The sequence below is a fragment of the Heterodontus francisci genome, chromosome 15 (assembly GCF_036365525.1).
Source record: "Heterodontus francisci isolate sHetFra1 chromosome 15, sHetFra1.hap1, whole genome shotgun sequence".
Classification (NCBI taxonomy): Eukaryota; Metazoa; Chordata; class Chondrichthyes; order Heterodontiformes; family Heterodontidae; genus Heterodontus; species Heterodontus francisci.
Window position 1 is genome coordinate 40,706,255 of NC_090385.1, and position 21,145 is coordinate 40,727,399.

Below are 21,145 nucleotides of genomic sequence, written 5' to 3' on the forward strand. Positions count from 1 at the left end.
ATATTATATATTTGGTTCTTTATGCTGCCACTGTATGAATTCTAGCCAGAAAGGTTCTTAGACTGCAGTGTTTAAACATTAATCTTTATTGCATTGTCACTATTTACACTCCACACTAGCCTGTGTATCTCCTTCAAATGTCACGCTGTAACTGTTCTTGCGTCTCCCCCAAATGATCTCTTACCTCATCCTGGTGGTCAGTAATCTTTACATTCTTTCAGGATTAACCCTTTGATGCCCTTATAATACACTGACAATTGTCCCTCAACCCCTTTCAGAATCCCACATGCTGCCTCCTGTCGCAATGGCTGAGTCTGCCCCAATCACAGGTAGAGGTGGGGCAGTTTTTGGAAGGGTCCTCACGGGCATCAATACCCAGATGACTGCAGCCAAGAGCATCCCAGCAGTTGGAGCAGGGATATAAGCAGCCTGAAATAAAACAGAAAATGTTGGAAATACTCAGCAGGTCTGGCAGCATCTGTGGAGAGAGAAACAGAGTTAATATTTCAGTGTCTGTGACCTTTCATCAGAACTGGGAAAGGTTAGAAATATCATAGGTTATGAATAAGTAACAGTGGGGGGTGGGTGGGGGGGAGGGGGGAGAGCAAAAAGCAAGGTCTGTGATAGGGTGGAGGGTGTTGCGTTTCCTCTTGATGCAAGCAAACCAATCACACAGATGATTCCGGCGAATCTAAAAAGTGGGTTCTTTTATTGAAGATACTAACTTATATATAGCAATACTGGGAAGGTAGGGTAATACAGCTTATCTCTGTAACTGCTTCCAACAACTGGCTAGAGATCACATGGATCTGTACGTCACATCCTGTCTGTCGATGGACAGCCATTTTCGATACACCCCTTAAAGTAATACCACAACATCCCCCATTTTCTAAATTAAAATGCAAAAATATCACCAGAACTATTTACAATACAGGCAGTGAGAAAGGTATTAAATGTTTAAAATATACAGCAACAAATTTACAAGTCTTTAAAGCATATTGGAGGTCTAATGATATGCCCCAACCTGATCACTGTAAGCTTAGTTTGTGGTTGTTGTGCAATCTCACAGTCTTGTCTACCGGTGGGAATGTTGGGTTTGGATCATGTCTTTGAATATGTCCTGTTGGCAATGGAATTGCTCAGCGCTCCTTGGTCTGGCACTTCTTGAATTTGACAGCGGTTCCTACGCTGTCTTGTACTTGTACCTTTTGACCGATGTCTTCTTGTAATCGAAGGAATTCCTTCTTCAGTGTGCTGTGTTGCTGTATTTGTGCTCTCAGCTATGAGATGGTATCCCTTTCCCTCTGAAGGTCATTCTGTAGTGCACGTCTCTGCTTTTTCTCGATCTTCAGAACAGTCTCCAGTTGGATCTTGCAATGCTTTATTGGCTTCTTTGATTGTCTCGATTTTGAGTTTTGACTTGCTGAGTTTGTGACCCTGCTTCTGCAGTGCCTGCTTCTGCTCATCACAGATCGTCTGCAGTTGTCCTTGTGGTCTGTAGGCTTAGCATTTGTGTCCACCCTGTGGATTTTCACCAATGTGAGATCTTTACATGTCAGTAGGCCTGCAAGTGATTGACCTGTGGTATCCATGATGTAAAAAATTTGGGTGACCAGGGTGAGTTGTTATATCTGCGCTTGAGCTATATGGATCCCAAAGACTGAATAGCGGAGCCATTGTACACTATGAGCTTGGCGGTGGATGGTTGAGCCATAATGTGCCATTGCTGTGGCTACAAATCCTTCAGGATACGGAGTGGTAGAATATTGGTGCTCACACCTGTGTCAATCTTGGTCCATAGTGTCTGCTTGGCAAGCTTTTGTGGGCAAATAATCTGGATGGTCGCAAAGGCTTACGAAGGTCCCACCGTGTCAATACACTCAGTGAGGTCGACATTATGTAATGCCTGCTCACTTTGTGTGTTAGTGTCTTGGTCATGCTCACCTTCCAACTTTTCGGACTGGCTGGTCATTTCATGTATTTTTTGCCTTTGAAATTTGAACTGTTCCCACTGTCGGTTGTGATGCTATACTTGTCGTGCATCCAACTGTGGCTTGTCTTGTTGTGATTTAGGTTTCTTGCATTTGCGCTTCCTGTGCCCTCTGTTGCCACATGCTTGGTAAATATCATGGAAGGCTGGACAATTTCTTGGAGAATGTATGAGGCCACAGTGCCTACATGGCTTGCTAGGTTTGGCTGTGCTGGCACGGAACCAATAGTAGACAAAGTGCATAGGGCTTGTAGGCTCTGCCTGCCCATAAGGATGGCTTCGAATTTATGACCGCTTTTAAGCAAGGCCTCTAAATTGTAGCCTTTGGGTCGTCAAGGAGGTCTTTTTGGAATGCTGCTCCTGCTGTTGTTGCTCCTGCTCCTGCTCCTACTGGTGCTGCTCCTGCTGGTGGTGCTGTTTCTGCTGCTGCAGCTCCTTTGATGCTGCTGCTGGTGCTACTCCTGCTGGTCATGCTGCTGCTGCTCGAACTGCTCCTGCTGGTGCTGCTGCTGCTCCTGTTGGTGCTGCTCCTGCTGGTGCTGCTCCTGCTGCTGCTGCTCCTTTTGATGCTCCTGCTAGAGCTGCTCCTGCTGGTGCTGCTGCTGGTGCTGCTGCTGCTCCTGCTGGTGCTGCTCCTACTGCTGCTGCTCCTTTTGATGCTCCTGCTGGTGCTACTCCTGCTGGTACTGCTGCTGCTCCTGCTGGTGGTATTGCTCCTGCTCCTGCATGCTTCTGCTCCTGTTGGTGCTGCTGCTGCTGGCGCTGTTGTTGCTCCTGCACTTCTTGTTCCTCACCTCAGTCCAAGGTAAATCAGCACGAGCAGCTCCCATGTTGAACTGAGGTTTGACAGATAGGAAGCGTAGATCAGATGCACAAAACTTCAAGGTAGTAGAAATGACATCCAAAGCAGTGAAAGCACACTCTCAGAGCAAGTCCCGTGAGCAAATGCCTTTCACTTAGACAAGAGAGCAGCTATGAGGTCTGAGTACTTACAGGATTCTTTCCCTGCCATTTGTTCAGCCCCCTCAATTCCTGCTGTCCTCTCGCCTTGCTTTCACTGTTGAGTTCCAGGAATCCAAGGAAATCCCAGAGTTAATTCAAAATGCCAAGTTAAAACAGCAGCTAATTACCTTTGCACATATCTGCCTCTCCTGAGGGAGTTTCCCACACGCAGCTGGACGCACCGCACTTAAAGGCAGGAGTTGGCAGGTTGCGGTTGGCTTCCCGACATGCCATCAATTTCAGCCATTTTAACCAGTCACCTATTCCCAAAACCACTCAATTTTTCAGGTTGAAATTCCCCCGGTGTGTGATGCTGCTACAAGAGAGCCTCACTCTATGTCGAGCTCTTTCTAAAATGGAGCTGAGAGTACTTGATGCTGACACCAGCTGTATGAAATACAAAGTCTTATGTTTCCCAGCACTAACATTCCTCACTTTAATAAGCATAAAAAGATAGAAACTTGGACCACCACCTGTGCTATTTTAGCCTCCATTAGCAGACAAAATTTACCCTTGTCTTGTCAAGTAGTATTAAAGTTCAAAGACTGTTGAGAGACCTTGAAACTATCTCTGCAGCACTATTTCAGTGAATGTCAATAGACAAGAGTTCCCACATGGAAGAAAACTGTCTGACTAATTTAGGAAGCACCCTCCCAGTCAACTGAAAGCACAAAATGGCAGTGTCTAGTCCATGACCAGATCCATTTGATCTGTGTGCATCACAAAGACCACAGATGTGAGCCAACTTTTCCACATGAATGAATTGAGCCCAGTGCTGCACTATTGCTAACTTAATATCCACTTATTATACATCCACTGCAGTTATTGTGAGGAGATGTCTAAATGTGAACAGTAAGCAATGACTAATATGCTCATTTTGATTGTTGCCATGGTGAAGAGAATCATAATCAGTTTTTCTACATTTCCTTTCCTCCTGAAGGCTGTAAGGTTCTAAGGCACTGATGTCCACCAGTATTTTGCCCAAGTGGCAATTGTTCACGTGAAACCTGACAGTGAAATCAGCAGGTTATTCTACTGTGGGCATCACAACCAAGCCAACATGTTTCCTCACCTGCTGCATAATTTCATAGTATAACTACCATTTGATGGCAATGAGCAGAACTCTGTGCAAGCATCAATGGACAAAACATGGACAGTGGGCTGGATTTTGCAAAAGCTGCAGAGGGCAGTGTAAGACCGACTCGCTCGGATTCTCATTCGGGCTGACAGGAGGCAAAAGATGAATCCTGTCTGGCATTTTAAGTTAGCCACTTGAGGCCCTTACTGAGCTTGTTCACAGGTTTTTCCAGAGGCACAGTACAATATTCGTTTTGTGGCAGAGCGGTTGGGTTCAACATGGTCAGAAATACATCATGAGGGAGGAGGTGGTGTCATTGTGGGGGGGGGGGGTGGGGCACCTCCAAAGGCTGCTGCACCCCTCGATGTTCCAGGGGTAGCCTCTGTCACACAGTGCGACTCCACAGATACTTTGCCCATCAGAGGAGCCATGGAGGCAGTAGATGATAATGGAGCCAACTGAGGAGTGGCCCCTCAGAGCAATTTCTTGCCACCGCAGCCCTTTCATGGCACCCTAGATCACTGGGGGGGACCACCAGTGGGGGCAAAGTTGGCACCCACTCTATGCCTCTCTGCACCATATGTCCCACTGACTGGTTGATGCTACTGAGTATGCCATGCACCCTCTGTATGTCAGTGTGCTGTTCCTGCATCCATTCTGAATGATGCTGTACATGGCTGTACATGAGGTGTCTCCAGTCTCTCAATAAATGAGCTCATGTGCTCAAAGCACTGAGTCACAGAGGAGCACATGTTATGAATTGCCTCCTCCATTCTCATTGCACGACTCCGTAGTGCCTTGGGTACCTCTGACATGTGGGCCCAAATCTCATGCTGGTTCTCAATGAATTGCCCCCTGGTGTTTGACATACAAGGCTTAGCCTCCCCACTCTGCTGAGCAGTGCTGCATCTGTCCTCCGTCCTCTGAGGGGGACTGGCTACTGCGGAATCTGCCTTCCCCGAATCCTCCAGCTCTGAGGTGATTCACCCTGTGCCACCCTCTATACTGACAAGTGCAGACCCACCGAGGTGCGAGTGTCTGCCTTGGTGAAGGGTGTGCTGGTAAGATGTGACAGTGCAGCCTCCATGTTGTCTTCCTGCTTGGATTCCTCGGGTACTTGTTGCCCACGTGGCCTCTGCTGACCCTTTGCAGGTGACCCTGTGGGAGACATAAGAGAGGATAGTGAGGAAAAATCACGGCATACATGCATCTCCTGACCCTGAAGATGTTGAGATGTCTTCACCCTGTCTGCGATGGACTCCTGTTGCGCTATCCCCTGCATCCGTGCAGATGGACACTTGAAGTGTCTGCTCCTTGAAGGGGATGAGGACTGCAGGCTGTGCCTGCCCTTCTTCCAGGCGTTCCCTCTTGTCTTGGTAGCATTCATCTCCTGTTTTGCCTGCAAGGCGAAGAAAGATGACATTAGTGCAAGGCCTCCCTCTCCACTTGTCGTCTTTTACTTACTGACAACATTATAGACTGCACTACAGCCTCCTGACCAGCAGCACTTGGGTTCTGCCCTATGCCAGTGGGTCAGCGAGGCTCCACTGCACACCCTTCACCCATGCTAATTGGCCCTCTAAGTGCTGTTATGACCAGGTGAGAAAGGTGGCTAGGGGTCCCTCTCAGCCTTCCCCTGGTCTTACCGTAACAGGATTTAATTTTAAACACACCGTGTGTTTTTAGCTCCCCCTTGGTGAATCCTTGTTCACCGCTTTCCAATTTATAAGGCAAAGAAACCAGCACAAACAGGTTTTCTTAGGTTTAAAGAAGAAAAGTTGAAATTTATTAAACTTGAACTTAAATTCTAATTTGGTTGACGCAACGCACCCACGCTAGCATGCATACGCTATACACACATGCAAATAGTGACTGAAAAGAGCAGAAGAAAAATAAAGTGGGAAGGTTTGAGGCAATATCTGAAGAGTTTTTGTTAGAGTTCTTCAAGCTCACTGTTAAGTCCTTGATTGTAGGTAGATTATGCTTTTCGTTGGGGCCCAGTATTCTTCTTAAACCTTGTTCGAATAGGAAACTTTTCTCTCTTGGGGTTCATGTGTCTTCAGTGGATTCAGAGGCTTGTGAGAAAGAGATGGGAGCAAACAGTCCAGGAGCAAACTGTCTTTCTGCTCAAGCTCTCTGTGGCTAGTTCAAAAAACCCTCAAACAGCCAGTTAGTCGTGCGACCAGCTGGTCCAACCAGTCCTGGCCCCTGTGGATTGTATCACCCCAGCAGACCCTGGAATGCGCTTCCCCACCCCTCACTGTCCAGTGATCAACATCCATTGTGGGTTGAATGTGTCAGGGAATGGTCCTTTGTCTACACAAGCACCGTCTGTTAGTATGCAAATGTTTTTTCCAGCTACGGCTGATCTGTTCAACAAGTCATTTCCTCACTCCAGCAACAGTTGATGTTGATATAACAAAACCGATGTGCCTCATTCTTGGCAGGTGGGGTCCTGCATGACAGCGCCCACAGGATGCCCCTCTCCCTGGCACTCTGGTGACTACTGACTGGGGGGCATACTATCTGTGTCTCTCTCGTCACTCACCCTGCCAGACCTAATCTGGTCGTTGAAGTGCTTCCGACACTGCATCCAGGTCCTCCGCACTACTCTTCTGCTGCTGACCTCGTTTGCAACATTCAGCCATGCCCTCTTGATCTGTCATGCAGGCTTCCTGTGACCGCTGGCAGGGAAGAGAATGCTCCTATGGCCTATCAGCACTTACAGCGCAGTCTGAAATTACTCATCTGAAAATTGGGGGATGCCCTGGCACAGGGGCCCTCCCTGCCTGCTGCCCTCTGCTCTGCCTCAGCCTCCATAATGTTGACAATCCGCAGCCTTAGCAATGGTTGACACTCGCCTTATAAATTGGGCCCGTTCCCAGACTGGTCCTGCCTCCCTCCTGCTAATTGATTGCAAAAGCGATTCTTGTCCAATTAGCACAGTTGCATCCAGAAATTGCTTGAGATGTGCATTCTCCTATCAGTGCAGGGTTGGGACCCGGAAGGCTTTGCAACACCAGCTACCAACCCAAGAACTGAAATTCCACTCCTTGTAACACGAGTTTGTCAGTTTTGCGCTGTTCTCCGCTATGTGCATTTTCAACCAATTCAGAAATATTGGCCGTCTAAGAAAGAACTGATCAGGATCTGAGAACACTGATAATTATGTAGGTGGCTCTGAAAGCTGTAGAACAAGCCCACAACCAAAATGTTTACTTTGTAACTCATTTAGTCAAGTAAGATCAGAAACTTTTATTTTAAATGAGAGGTAGTGTTCAGCATTTTAGATCAGAGATTGTTGTCATGAAATTATTTCTGCTTTGAGATGAATTTTACTTCAGATAAAACCTTGATATACCCAACTTGAAGTATAACTGTCCCTAAAGACCAGGCATCAATTCTACTCTTGCCTAAATTGATGAATCCAAACATGGGTAGGGGGCAGGATTAGGTGGGATTATCATGTTTTGAGTTCTTTGTTGGTGCTAAAACCTTTTTGAACCTCATTAACCTCAATAATAAATACCTCATTCTCTCCAGTGGAGAAAACATTTAAAAAATGTTCTCACAGCACTAACAATTCTCATTTTCAGGTCCCGTCTGGGTTGTCAGATTTGCCTAAAGAAGTCTTTGGATGGAATAACTGTGAAGGTACCAAAGGAAGCGTCTGATGTCAGAAAATCAGTCGATGCAAAGGAGCAGTGATGAGGCACATATCTCGGCAACAACACACAATCCTGTCATAGAAAAGCCAACACTATGCCGCACCGTATTCAGGAACTTTAACAAGGTCTCAGTAAAGTCCAATGTGGCATTGCCAATGAAGATGTCAGTGATGGATGGGACTTGTAATTGATAAACATTAAACTGATTTAATAATGACATTATAGCAAAGTACAGTCCTGGTAAGAAAAATGCCTGTTGGTGTTGAAGAAATTTACTGTTTCTTTTTGAAAAGATTGTCCTCAGGAAGGGATTTGGGGAGTGAAATGCTATACCTTTCTTCACCCAGTAGCAACATCAATCATCCCAAGGTCAAGCCATATAGCTCAAAGTAGGTAGAGAGCCATGATTTCAGAAGAAGGATCCCTACTGCAGCAATGTTACAATTTCCACCAGGAACAGCGTTTGCCTTGCAAAGGTTCAATTTGGGGCCCTTATAATTTAACAGACAATAATGTTCAATACTACCCAGTCAATCTGGTGTCATATATGCACATACGCGATTGTGCAAAGGCATGATTGCTATAGGTAATGTAGAATAAATAAGTTGGCAAAATGATCAGGGATCAGCTATTGCCTTTCATTGGATCTGCTTGGACCCCTGTGCAATAACATGGGTTGCATGTTTCCAAACAATCCCCTACCTACCAAGGACCCGGCCTCCGATCCCCCACCCCTCACCCTGCTCTTATTTCCACATCCCAGAGCAACTATTCTGTGACCTTGGAAACTGCCACTTAAGCAACAAATTAGGAGCAGTTCTGTGGAATGGGCTGAGATGGTTCAATCTCATCTCAAAGCAAGATTCAAAGGAAACATTCATCCCTTCGCACTGAACAGATTTGAACCCAGATCCCAGAGTTGAAAAGTTAGTGTCTAAATCACTGCACATTATGTGCCCTAAGAAAATATTGTTGTTTTGTAGCTCTGTACATTATAGGCCCGATTTATTCAACAGGAGACAGCGACTGCAAGTTATAAATGGGAGTGGAGTTAGGTTTTCTAATTCATCTGTGACTTGAGGTTAGTGGGTCAAAAGCCAAATCTATGCCTCCAGTGACAGTCACTGTTCGCATTCTAAGTTTCTCACTCTCCTCCCCCACTTAATACCTGATATGTGACATGGATCTCTTGAGCTTTGACTCTTTCTCACTTGTATGATTTAATACATTCTGTTCCCAAACTATCAAGGAGATTGTAGGACAAAGATTTGGATACTTTATCGACCACATTGATGCTCTTTATCTGAAGCTTTGTGTGACGACCAGATTTGGCGTTTATGTTCTGCCAGGAGTTACTGGATAATAGCCAGGAAAGCTAACTGATTTTTCTCCCTCCCTAGTTTAGGGATTCTGAAGGTAATAGTAACATTCAGTTGTTATGCAGGAGAGGCCAGATAACTTGGCATTGACTGCTAATTGAACTAGGACCCTTCTCGGCTGTATGGTATTAGCTTTATCAACAAGGGCATGTTGACTGCAATAATCTTCATTCTAAATTTATCTGGATACAGATGTAAATTTAAACTATATTAAAACAGGCACAAATCAGTTACATAATTTGTCCATATTTTAGCTCAGTGGCAGCATGCCCACCATTGAGTCAGGGGTCATGGGGCCAACTGCCACTCCAGAGATTTAACACATTAATCTGGCACTGAGAGCTGTAGATGTTAAACTAAGGCTTTGTCTGCCTGCACAGATGAATGTAAGAGACCACCATGACACTACTAGAAGATGAGCAAGGGAGTTCTCCAGGTCCAGAGAACATTTTCTCCCTGAATCAACAGCATTGGCTTGAATTTCCTCATCAGCAGCAAAAGGATGGACTTTAGAGAAGAGACTTATACGATTTGCCCTCTATAGTGCATCTGTAGTGTCTGTGAGCAGGCTAAGTAACAGCGTGTCTCTTCAACCAATCAAATTGAAGAATATTCACTGAGACACACAGGGCAGAACTTTTCCAGCCAGGTGGAGGTGGGTTCCAGTGCATGTGGGGTGGGAAAGTCCCAGAAAATGATATGTACCTGTGTCACTGAGGAGCCCAATTTTACAGCCAAGGTCTCCTACAAGGCAAACAATCAGGTTTTAGAAACTATTAATCTATGAAAATTGGATGGCCAATTCTTATCACTGTAAAACATCTTCAGTAATTGGTGTGCGAATTTAATGGCTTGGCTATTTCTCGCTTATCCAGTTGTTGCTTCATTTGTGTAATAATAATGTGATAATGTTTTGGCACATTGAGCATTTCTGCAGGGTTGTAACCGTGCTTATTACTACCAATAGAGTAGAGGAGAATGTCTCCACTCTCCTGTCGGCCAATTAAATGAAAAGAAGACCAGCTGAGGCCTAAAATTCCTGGGTGGAGAGATGACAAAAATATTAGGCCGAATTTTATGGGGCCCCTTGGGACTGGTACAGAGGCGGGTAAAATGCACTGCAGCAACTCACTTCGACAGCACCTTCCAAACCCACAACCTCTACCACCTTGAAGGACAAGGGCAGCAGATGCATGGGAACACCACCACCTGCAAGTTCCCCTCCAAGCTGCACACCATCCTGACTTGGAAATATATCGCCTTTCCTTCACTGTCGCTGGGTCAAAATTCTGGAATTCCCTTTCTAACAGCACTGTTGGTGTACCTACACCACAAGGACTGCAGCGGTTCAAGAAGGCGGCTCACCACCACCTTCTCAAGGGCAACTAGGGGTGGCCAGTGATGCCCACATTTCATGAACAAATAAAAAAAATCCCCAGGCAAGGTGAAGAGCAAAGGAAATCAATCCCAGAATAGAAGCCTTTTAGAAAAATCATTTTTCTTATATTTCAATGTTAAGTCGTTAAGGCCTTTAGCTGCACCCTGATATGTTGGCCTCTCTATGGAGGGGCTGCCTCTATTGCATCTCTACAGGCACAGGCCACCTACCCAAATACTAAAGTAATCACCCGCCTGGGACTTGGGACTGAGTCAATGCCCATGCCAAGTGGCAGAAGATCCTGTGATTCTGCACTTCTAGTGGCAGAGCAAGAATCTCAGGTTCAGGTCACCAATTTACAAATCAGCCTCTCCTGCAAAAAATATCTTCTTAGACCGACACTCCCAACTTCCCATACCCCCATCCCCTCAGATCCAGCACATCTAAAAAGGAATTGACAGAGCTGGGTTTATTCATTAGCATTCTCACATTGTGACATTGCTTTGAATCAAGCTGATTAACTGAACCAAGATGAGTGTGTCCAGAGGATCAGAAGGCTGGCTTGTTTCTCCATCAGCAGATCTGGTGGAGTACATGAAGAATTGGGTGTTTGCTGTGTTTGTTCATGTTTCGGCCAGTTACTTTATAAGTTCCAGTGCTGTGTACACCAGGAGTTGAGAAACGTGCATTAATGTAATACTGCCTTCAATTCACCCCCTTAATCCTGCAACTATCAGTATTACGCTAATGCTATATACATCTCTGGATTAGAGGAAATGTTTTATTCTGAGATCCTAGCTCACCAGCAGGGAGCAGCATTGGCGTTAATTGCAGCCAAGAGCTGCCTGTGGAACTTTGTTGTAGAGTTGCTACCTTCGACAAAACCAGACAGATGGTGGGCTGGGAGTGAAGGGGAAAGGTGGTGGTGATGAAATGGGCTGCAGGTACTTGTTGCTAGGATTATGGCTTGGGAAAACACTTTAAAAAGTTATATTAAAGCAATTTTGTTCAATTCTTGTGTGACCTCAGTTTTCAGCCAGCAAAGAGTATCTATTCAATGCAGTCTCTCTCCCTCTCTCTCTCGCTCATGACAGGATTTCCTGGCTCTTGCCTGTTTACCAGCTCTTTGCTTAGTCATTGCTGATTTAGGTGCAGTGCCATCAGCTCCTGGGACTGGCTGCCCCTCTCCTTGGTGGTGGCAAGCAAATTCATTTTGAGGACATGATTTTGCAGCCACAGGAATAGTTCAGATTGGTTTGTTTTTGCTATTTTGTTACAAACTCCACACTACCACCATAATAAAACTGCTGAGGACCAGATAGTGACCTGGAAAACCAAAGTTTTGCTGAATAGTTTACAGAAAAATAAGAAATGGTCATAAAACAGACGAATATCAACTTACCTCCTCCATTTCTATTGTGGAGCTTTGATGATTCAATGTTCTTACATTAACAAAGCTGGAGAATTAAACTTTATGATTTCAGTTAATGAGTAATGGATGTGACTACAACATAGCATGAATAATAAGACTTAGAATTTACCAACTTCACTGTACAAGTGAGCAATGTGCTGTTCCATTAAAAAACAAACATAAGAGTTTTGAGAAACTTGAAAAGACTTTAAACAAAACCTTACTTCTCTCCTTATTCTCAATCCCCTCTGTGTCCAGAAATGTACACAGTTGTTTCTTAACCTTTTCATACTGTTCACTTCAATGTTCTTCTCTGGTAACTTATTCCACAACTGTTAACCTATGGATGCTGGACTTCTGCCTGATCTCCATTTTTATTCCTGGATCTCTAATTTTTAACTAATGTATCCAGCTATTTAAACCAACCACCACAGTGAACAAGTTGTCCAGATCAATATTGTCAATTCACTCGAAATCTTGATGGCTTCAATTAGGTCACTTCAAAGTCTGTTTTCTAAATAAATAAACCCAACTTCCTTAACTTGCCCTCATAACTTGAAAAATTCCAATATTTCCTCATAAAAATTTGTTCTTTCATGTAAGATCGTCTCTTTAAATATTCCTAATATGGTTGAAGTCTTTTATAGTTTTATTTGCCACAGTTCAATGTTACTGTCAGGAATCAGCTGATTCAGTTTTACAGATTGACTTAAAAGAATTAGTATTTTTGAGTTTTGTACAGTTTCCAAATCTATCTCATTCTTTCCCAGGAACTGTCAGGTACTGATGTGCACAAAATATGGGAGCCAAGGTCATATAGGTTAAAATTGATGAAAAGTCAAATGAGGACTAATGTCAGTGTTATGATCCTGTAGTTTTTTGGGGGGTAGAATGCCGTGTGCCTTTAAGGCTGGAAAGAGAGCCATACTGCTTTAAGGCAGCAAGCCCCAGAAACTGATTCAAAGAGTGCGTTCTCATTGCCTTGGATACAACCATTCAGGACCAGAGATCAAGAGATACATCGTTACAATTTAATTTTAAACTGGCTTATAGTGGAAACAGACTATTCTAACTGGAGAAACAGACAGACAGCTGTGTGTTAGCACCTGAAAGGAGGGCTCTCATACCATTTAAACTGAAGGAAGAGAATTTAGTTTGTTTACTTATTATTCTCTCTCAAAATTCTGAAAATGTCAAGCCAAAACAGAGATCTCTGATAATTTAAACTGAAGGAAGGGAAGTTAGACTGTGACAATCTTTTATCCCTCAAAAATTCTAAAGCCAAATTGTTAATTGTTGAAATTCATCACTGGGGAAGGAAAGCAACTGTTTCGACTTCTGAATTAGACTACAGACTGTTCTACTGTTGAAGAACCTTTTTTTCCCCATCGGACGGCTGTGAAGACTTCAAGCAACCTTGGACTGTTCCACATCTGGCAGGAGTGTAAATCTTCAAGGACTCTAATTTTTTCTATTTTAAATGTTGTTTATATCTTAGCAATGTTTAAAAATTTAGTTTTTCTAATTAAAAAGTTAATTTGTTGATTTAAAGACACCTGGTTTTGTTAGCCTCATTCAGGGTTAATAGATGGTACAAATTGGCTGGGTCTTTCTTTAATTTGGAAAGTTTAAAATGATATGTTAGGCGATCTGTGGAGGGACAGGATTGAATTAACAGTGCGTTTCTCCCACCACAATCAGAATCGCATATTTTGATTGGGGGCTTTGACTGGAGCAGTCAGTCGTAACAGTCAGGAAGAACTTTTTCACATGAACAATCAACGTTTGGAATGGTCGTGACAGTTGGTTAGTGGAGACAAAAACTTAAACTCATTCAAGATCCAATTGATGGGGGCAAGGGGGGAAACAGTATTTTGTTTCTGGATGAATGAGCTATGTTGGAGAAGGTAACTATCTTATCTGAATTTATCTTCTTATTCAAAGTACCTAATCTAAAGACGAGGCCATATTCTCTTTACTTAAGCTTGTAGAAAGAGTTTGGCCCAGGACTCCCACAGACCAGTCATCTTGGGGCTTATGCCAGGATCTCACCCACTCGTGACCTCTGCCATTGGCCCAACCTCAGAGTATGTGGGGTCAGGATAAGTCACCTACTTCGCACGATTGCAGTCACAAACACCCAAGCTGCCAGCTCTGAAGGTCATAAATACTAGTGTACCAGTTTACCCACCCTAGGAAAGAAACAAATAATCCTCCTATGGCTTCCTTCATAAAGTAGTTGAAAATTACTTGTGATCCTCCTTTGTCTTTGGGAGTCCTAGCCCTAGAGTTCAATACCCAAGGTGGATCCCACTTCTACCTGTGAAGAGGCCACTACAGTTTTTCCTCCTTGGCTTGTCAGCCTCCGAAGATGTTTCTGAGAGACCGAGACTGGGGAGTTCTTGTCCCTGCCATGGTCTTGCTCTTTCTACATCACAGGCCTTTGAAGGAAGAGGTGGAAGCTACACCCCTTACAAGGCTTTCTGCTATGTCACAGCACAGGTCAGGACCAGGATCCAGTCTATTTTCTGGCCCTATGTTCATACTCCTACTGAATTGCAGCAGAAGTGCACTAAATTTTTTTGGCTCTTTGTAACTAATACTATTTTTGCTATTCACACTCCATCAATTTTTCTCCCTGTTCTCTACAGCTGCTAATTCAGCTTTTCCCACTGAGCCATTGTGGCAGCAACCTCCTACATTTTACATGGGCCTTGCACTGGACTAGCCTTTAGGTCCTCCAATAATTTAACCCCATTTGACCTACTTAAAACTGCATAACATTTTTAACTTTTCCCAGTTCTGATGAAAGGTCATCGATCTGAAATGTTAGCTCTATTTCTGTCTCCACAGATGCTGCCAGACCTGCTGAGTATTTCCAACACTTTGTTTTTATTTCAGGTTTTCAGCATCTGCAGTATTTTGCTTTTGCTTTAGATCCTCCAGTTTTGTCGTGATTGTTTCATTTCAGGGGGGGCTACAATTGGCCCCAATGTTTAGGCTGGAGAACAAAGAAAAATAGCCATGGTTCCCACTCCTAATTGCTATCTAACAATCCCTACTGAAAGGATAAAATTGAAAAAAGGAAGTCCAATATTACAATATAAATTCAGATGAATATGGTCCTTTGTTTCATTTGACCTCATTTCTCAAGAGTACCAAACCTATTACACTATTAGCTGTTTCTTAAATTAGTCCAGTGCCCTGGCTTCAACCATCGTCCTTGGCATCATAATATCAGCTTATGCTCAGCCTGTGTGCAAATACCTTCTGACAGCTGTCCTAAACTTGGTGTTCACAAACCTGCAACTGTGCCCTCTCTTCTGTTGCTTTGGTGTGTCTGAAAATGTTGTTGCCCATTTAGTCTATATCTCACTTAAATATCTTTTCGACATCAATATGGTCCCCTCCAAGACATTACTTTTTGAAGAAGTCTAGCTTATCTAATTGTTTCTCATAGTTCTTCCCACTAACTCTGAAGATTTGCCTTGCTTCTCTATTTATAGATTTATGGAAATTGCATCATAGAAGGAAGCCATTTGGTTCATTCTGCTTGTTCCAACTCTTCAACTGGAGTTATGTACTCTAATCCCTTTCACATACTTAGCTTTCAAATACCTATTCAATTCCCTGTTAAACTTTATTAAAGCCTCAGTCTCAGTAGCCACTTAGTTTTAGTTTTTAGTTTTAGAGATACAGCACTGAAACAGGCCCTTCGGCCCACCGAGTCTGTGTCAACCATCAACCACCCATTTATACTAATCCGACACTAATTCCATATTCCTACCACATCCCCACCTGTCCCTATATTTCCCTACTACCTACCTATACTAGGGGCAATTTATAATGGCCAATTAACCTACCAACCTGCAAGTCTTTGGCATGTGGGAGGAAACCAGAGCACCTGGAGGAAACCCACGCAGACACAGGGTGAACTTGCAAACTCCACACAGGCAGTACCCAGAATTGAACCCGGGTCGCTGGAGCTGTGAGGCTGCGGTGCTAACCACTGCGCCACTGTGCCGTGGGAAAGGAATTCATTATCTAATAATTCTGTGTGGAAAAACTTTTCTCATGAAGTTCAGTAAGGGGGTCATTGGGCAGCAATCTGAAACAGGAGCTCTGGTTGATTCCTTTCTCTCTCATAATCCAGTATGCTAAGGTTGATCGCTACTTTGGTTGTTATCAGGTCACTTAGTACAAAGTTCTTTGATGAAGTAATGAAAAGGGTTGATGAGGGTATCTGGTTGACGTTGTGCATCTGGAATTTTGAAAAGTATTTGATAAAGTTCTGTTTCTTAGACTTGTTAAAGAGGCAGTAGCAGCGAAATAGGCAAAGGAATGGAAAGCAAAGTTGAGTGGTGAACCGTTGTTTTCAGACTGGAGGGAAGTGTACAGTGGTGTTCCCCATAGTTTGGTATTAGGACCACTGCGCTTTTTGATATCTCTTAATGATCTGAACTTGGGTATACAGAACATAATTTCAAAGTTTGCAGATGACACAAAACTTAGAAATGCAGTAAACAATGAAGAGGATAGTAGCAGACTTCAGGAGAATATAGATAGATTGGTGAAATGGGCAGAAACATGGCAGATGAAATTTAATGCAGAGCAGTGTGAAGTGATGCATTTTGGAATGAAGATTCTGGAGAGGCAATATAAACTAAATGGTATAATTTTAAAGGGGGCAATGGAACAGAGAGAGATCTGGGGCTGTTCTTACACAAGTTTTTGAAGGTGTCAGGACAAGTTAATAAGGCTGTTAAAAAAGCACACATAATAGATCCTTGGCTTTATAAATGGAGGCACAGAGTACAAAAGCAAGGAAGTAATACCAAACCTTTCTAAATCACCAGTTAGGCCTCAGCTAGAGTATTCTGTGCGCTGCACTTTAAAAAGGCCTTGGAGAGGGTGCAGAGAAGATTTACTAGAATGATACCAAGCATGAGGGACTTCAGTTATGTGGAAAGATTATAGCAGCTTGGACTGTTTGTTTTAGAGCAGGAAAGGTTAGGGGAGATTTAATAGAGGTGTTCAGAACTGTGAGGGGTTTTGATAAAGTATATAGGGAGAAACATTCCACTGGTAAGAAGATCAGTAACCAGAAGACAAAGATTTAAGTTAATTGGCAAAAGAACTAGAAGTGAGATGAGGGGAATTTTTTTTTTCCTGCAAGTTGTTATAATCTGGAATCCATTACCTGAAAGGGCAGTGGAAGCAGATTCAACAGTAACTTTCAAAAGGGAATTGGATAGCTACTTGAAAAGGAAAAAGTTGCAGGGCTATGGGGAAAGAGCAGGGGAGGGGAAATAATTGAATAGCTCTTTCAAAAACTCGGCATAGGCATTATGGGGCCAATTGCTTCTTTCTGTGCTGAATGATTCTGTATAACCAAACTGCCATAGAAAAAGAGGGATATTACTGTTACTGCTGCATAAAAAATAAGGTTTAGGCTAGAAACACAAATGGAGCACTGTGTAGGGTTTGCATATATCAGGATTTCAAAGAATTGTGTTTCAGCATATATAAAGCGCACACTAACTGTGATAACAGAATAATTGCCATTCATTTCATTACTATTTGTGAAATCTTGCTGTTGCATTTGGCTAGGTTGCAAGTCGCTGCATTTCAAAGTTATTCATTGTGTGAATCATTCTGAGATGTTTAAATGCAAAAGATGCTTTCTAAATGCAAGCATTATTTATTAAAGTTTAAACCTTGACTCTAGATTTTAGACTGTAATGTGAAACTATTCCAAATTCAGATATATAGAAATGCACGAGTAGACAACTGAAAGTAAAAAAGAAAGGTGGCTTCATCAGAATGAGTGAGCCTGCAGTGATAATCTATTTTTTCCCTTTTCAGATGCTGACAGACCTGCTATGCAGTTCCAGTATATTCTATTATTGTTACTATTTGTACTTACTGAGAGCTCAAGGACAGGACTTGTGCAATCAGGCAGCAGTTCTTTCCCAGCTCCAGTGCACAATCCTTTCAGAAGCTGTACCATCTATGGAAGAAGTTAGAACACAAAGTATGGTGTATTAAATATCAAGAATGCTTGCAGCTACAGATGTTTAAAATACCAGCATCAGTGTTGTCTTTCAACACTTTAATGAGAAACAGAGTGATTGCTTGTGGCCCAAAGGAGTGTCGTTGCATCAAATAAGACGCACAGATGCACAAAAAAGAGCTATGTATGTGAATACGAATGAAAGTGTCTATGGGGGCAATTTTAACCTTACTTGCCCGGCAGGAAAGGAGCATATTCAAGTCAGATGCCTGCCCACCTGGTTTAAGGCTTCAATGACTCCCATTCCTGTCAGGCAGGTTAGGTTAAAATGACCTCCTGCGGGTCTTCATAGTACAGTAACTATTCCTGTCACTTCCCAATGAGGAAAAACCTAACTTAGGTCTCTCAATAGGACTTAGCCAGGACAAACTTTTACTAACCCAAATCAACACCAAATTGTAAAACAGGTAGCCACAATGCATTTCTTTTTAAGTTGTTTCAACAGTATTTCATTACCTCCCAAATGGAAGCTTTTTGCCACAAGGCATTATCCTGCTCAGTTAAAGTTTTTACTGTAACCTGAATCCTATCTTAGACACCTTGTACTGACTGCCCCACATCAGTCTCAGCAATCAGCAAACCACAGCATTTTAAACCTGTGTTCATCTCTATCCCTAATATTTTCTCCTGCTATCCTGAAGGCATTGGGCTACTGCATTAGTGCAGGCGATAATTCACCAAGTGCTCCTTCTTCACATGTAAATTTCAACAGTAAATGTGCACAAGCTATTCTCTGTCAATTTAATGGCCAAGCCCCATGCTGTCCTGATCCAAAGTCCACACAGGAGCACTTTCCAGCAGGAAAATGACACTGAGGCACTGAGACAATGGGCAGAATTTTAACTGCCAGGGGCGTGTTCGGGTGCGGGCAGGGGGAGTTAAAGCCCCGAAAAGTAGCATCAGGTGGGGAACTCAACATGATCCCACCCACTTCTGGGTTTAACTGGGGTGAGTTTGCAGGTGAACGGGAAACCCCCGTGAAGCTGACAGGTAAGTAATTTCAACATTTACCTTCCCAAGTAACTCAGGAATTACCCCAGCCTTCTGGCTTTAGTAGCCAGCGCATGGGTTTCCCAAGCTGTGTGGAACTTGCCGGGGTCAACCAGGTGAGAGCGCAGCCAGGAGTGCTTCCGTAGTGAAACTGACAGGCTGGGAAGCCTTCAAACAGTGAAACTGAATAGCTGCTGCTCTGCCTAGGTGAGAGGTTTTGCTCACAGCACTTCTTCTGAGACTGTGCTCTCACTGTTTGACAGGTGGAAGTCAGTTCACCTGTCTTAGACTTCACTCACTTTGAACTGCACTTCCCAGCTGTCAGTCTTCACTGCAGCATGGGAGCAGCTTATGCAGCTCTACCTTGGACCTCTGATGAGGAACAAGAGGAGCAGCACCAGCAATAGCAACAGCACCGAGAGCAGCAGGAGAAATACCAGCAGTAGCATCAGCTGCCTTCTCCTGAGCCACATGCAGCTTCACAGGACAGAGGGAATGGACACAGAAAACCATTCCAAAAGTGGTGAGACCCATAACACAGTGCCTACAGGCAGAGGATCAGCTCTCTCAACATGTCTGAGCACCAGTGCCTCAGCAGGCTCAGGCTTTCCTGGCAGGTCATTACTGATATCTGCAGCCTGATGGAACAAGACCTCCTTCCCAAGTGGGCACACATTGCCAATGATCATCAAGGTGGCTATCACTGGAGGCCCCTCCCCACCCCACATCACAGTTCTGTCTCTCCCTGCAGTTCTGCAGTCTCCTCCTACAAGGAGAAATAGCAGAGAGTAGTGAGTGTGAGAAATGGATTGTGTAGAGAGGAGGGAAGGACAACATTTGTGGAGGGTGACTGTGAAGCATGGGTGTGAGATGGTACAACGATGAGAGTGAGTGGGAGTGTTTGTTGTTCAGATGGGGATGTGAGGAGGTGCCTGGAGAGGGAAGAATGAGTGGACCTGCAAGGTGTGTTGGTTTGAGAAGTGTTGTGCAGGAAAATGCTGGGCAACTCAGAATGTAAGGCTTGGCACCTAGAATCATAGCGAGACATAGAGTTATACTGCACAGAAACAGACCCTTTGGCCCATCATGTCTGCGCCAGCCATCAAGCACCTACCTATTCTAATTCCATTTTCCAGCACTTATAGAGTAAAACCTGTAAGTTTTATGTCACATACCTTTCCAGCCCTGCTCAGGTCCTTGAACATCTTGGGGCACTGTCTGCAGGTTCGAGAGACCACACTCTTGCTGCTCACGTCTTCAGCCACTTCCATCTGCACCTGTTTGGTTTGAGAAATTGGCCTCTTCCTCCTGTCCTTGGGAGAGCTCTCCTCATTTCAACCCCTCAGATCCTGCAGCAAGACCTCCAGGTAAGAGTGAAAGACCCAGGAAGCAGCCATCCCAAACCTTCTTTCCATTCCTGTGGTTGCTGCAGCATTACGAATCAATGTCCAGTTCAGCCATTCTGACTCCTGCTGGGTCCTTTTACTAGAAATCCTTCCTTTGACAGATTTGCCGTGTCATCCCACCCACCCTCTGTGACTGATTGGGAAACCAGAAATGGGATGTTAATGTTGTGGCTGAGTTAAAGAGCCAAAGCAAAGTCCACTATTGAATCAAATGGGTTCCTGACCCACTGTCAGACTCTCTGCGGTGTCCGGCTCTGTTAAGATGAAATTCTGCCCAATGATACAAGACACGAAAGTCGGATGTGGTGCCCCAAGTGCTGTCTGTCATTACAGACTGGTGATCAAAACTTATAAGGAGAAATTTGAACTCAGTTTTAAGACAATAATCATATAGGTGATTTTAACCCCACCCACCCAACAGAAACTGGGTGGACAGACATTCAAAATCGGTTGGTTGACGTACCCACTCCGTTCACATGGTCTGGAATTTTAGCCTGCTATTCTGAGCAGGCATCATGGACACTTGCCTGAAGCTGGGTCCTTATTTAAATATCAAAGTGGTTCCTGACAACGCAGCCGGCCACTGACATCATCAGGCTGCGCCACGGTGCGCACATGCACAGATGGGCTTCTGCTCTCTGCGCATGCGTTGTGTTCCGACTTGCCAGGACTGGTTAGCGCATGCGCCAATTATGTCATTGCATGACGTGTGCATCTTCGGGCAACGTGCCTGGTCGGCCTCTGCGCATGCGCTTTACGCGTACAGCAAT

At 44.0% G+C, this 21,145-nt stretch overlaps 2 protein-coding genes across 5 annotated transcripts in view; one reads left to right on the top strand and one right to left on the bottom strand.

The window, feature by feature from the left end:
- The window catches only part of fdx1b (ferredoxin 1b), a 55,438-nt gene extending 47,646 nt beyond the window's left edge, over positions 1-7,792 (top strand). Inside the window, exon 4 of the mRNA XM_068047410.1 lies at positions 7,667-7,792. Coding sequence (XP_067903511.1) covers positions 7,667-7,778 — 112 coding nt within the window. The 3' untranslated portion in view covers positions 7,779-7,792. The remainder of the gene's footprint in view (positions 1-7,666) is intronic.
- On the bottom strand, positions 690-20,488 carry LOC137377601 (uncharacterized). 4 transcript variants are annotated; one of them, XM_068047409.1, is made up of 5 exons: positions 20,145-20,488; positions 17,833-17,916; positions 5,314-5,469; positions 5,095-5,228; positions 2,683-2,826 (listed from the first exon to the last, which is right to left on the bottom strand). In XM_068047409.1, the coding sequence occupies exons 1-5, from the start codon at positions 20,238-20,240 to the stop codon at positions 2,781-2,783; spliced, it is 516 nt and encodes a 171-aa protein (XP_067903510.1). In that variant the 5' UTR covers positions 20,241-20,488; the 3' UTR covers positions 2,683-2,780. The 4 variants fall into 4 exon arrangements, with proteins under 4 accessions (XP_067903506.1, XP_067903508.1, XP_067903510.1 ...); XM_068047405.1 differs by having other exon boundaries at positions 690-2,826; positions 5,095-5,469; XM_068047408.1 differs by having other exon boundaries at positions 2,735-5,228.
- Positions 20,489-21,145: the final 657 nt, after the last annotated feature.

Coding starts and splice junctions, on each gene's coding strand:
- LOC137377601 (XM_068047405.1), bottom strand. CDS start 20,240: ATGGAAGTGGCTGAAGACGTGAGCAGCAAGAGTGTGGTCTCTCGAACC. Junction 17,917..20,144: donor ACCTGAGCAGGGCTGGAAAG/GTATGTGACATA, acceptor CTTCTTCCATAG/ATGGTACAGCTTCTGAAAGG. Junction 2,827..5,094: donor AGGCAGACACTCGCACCTCG/GTGGGTCTGCAC, acceptor GTCAAACCTCAG/TTCAACATGGGAGCTGCTCG.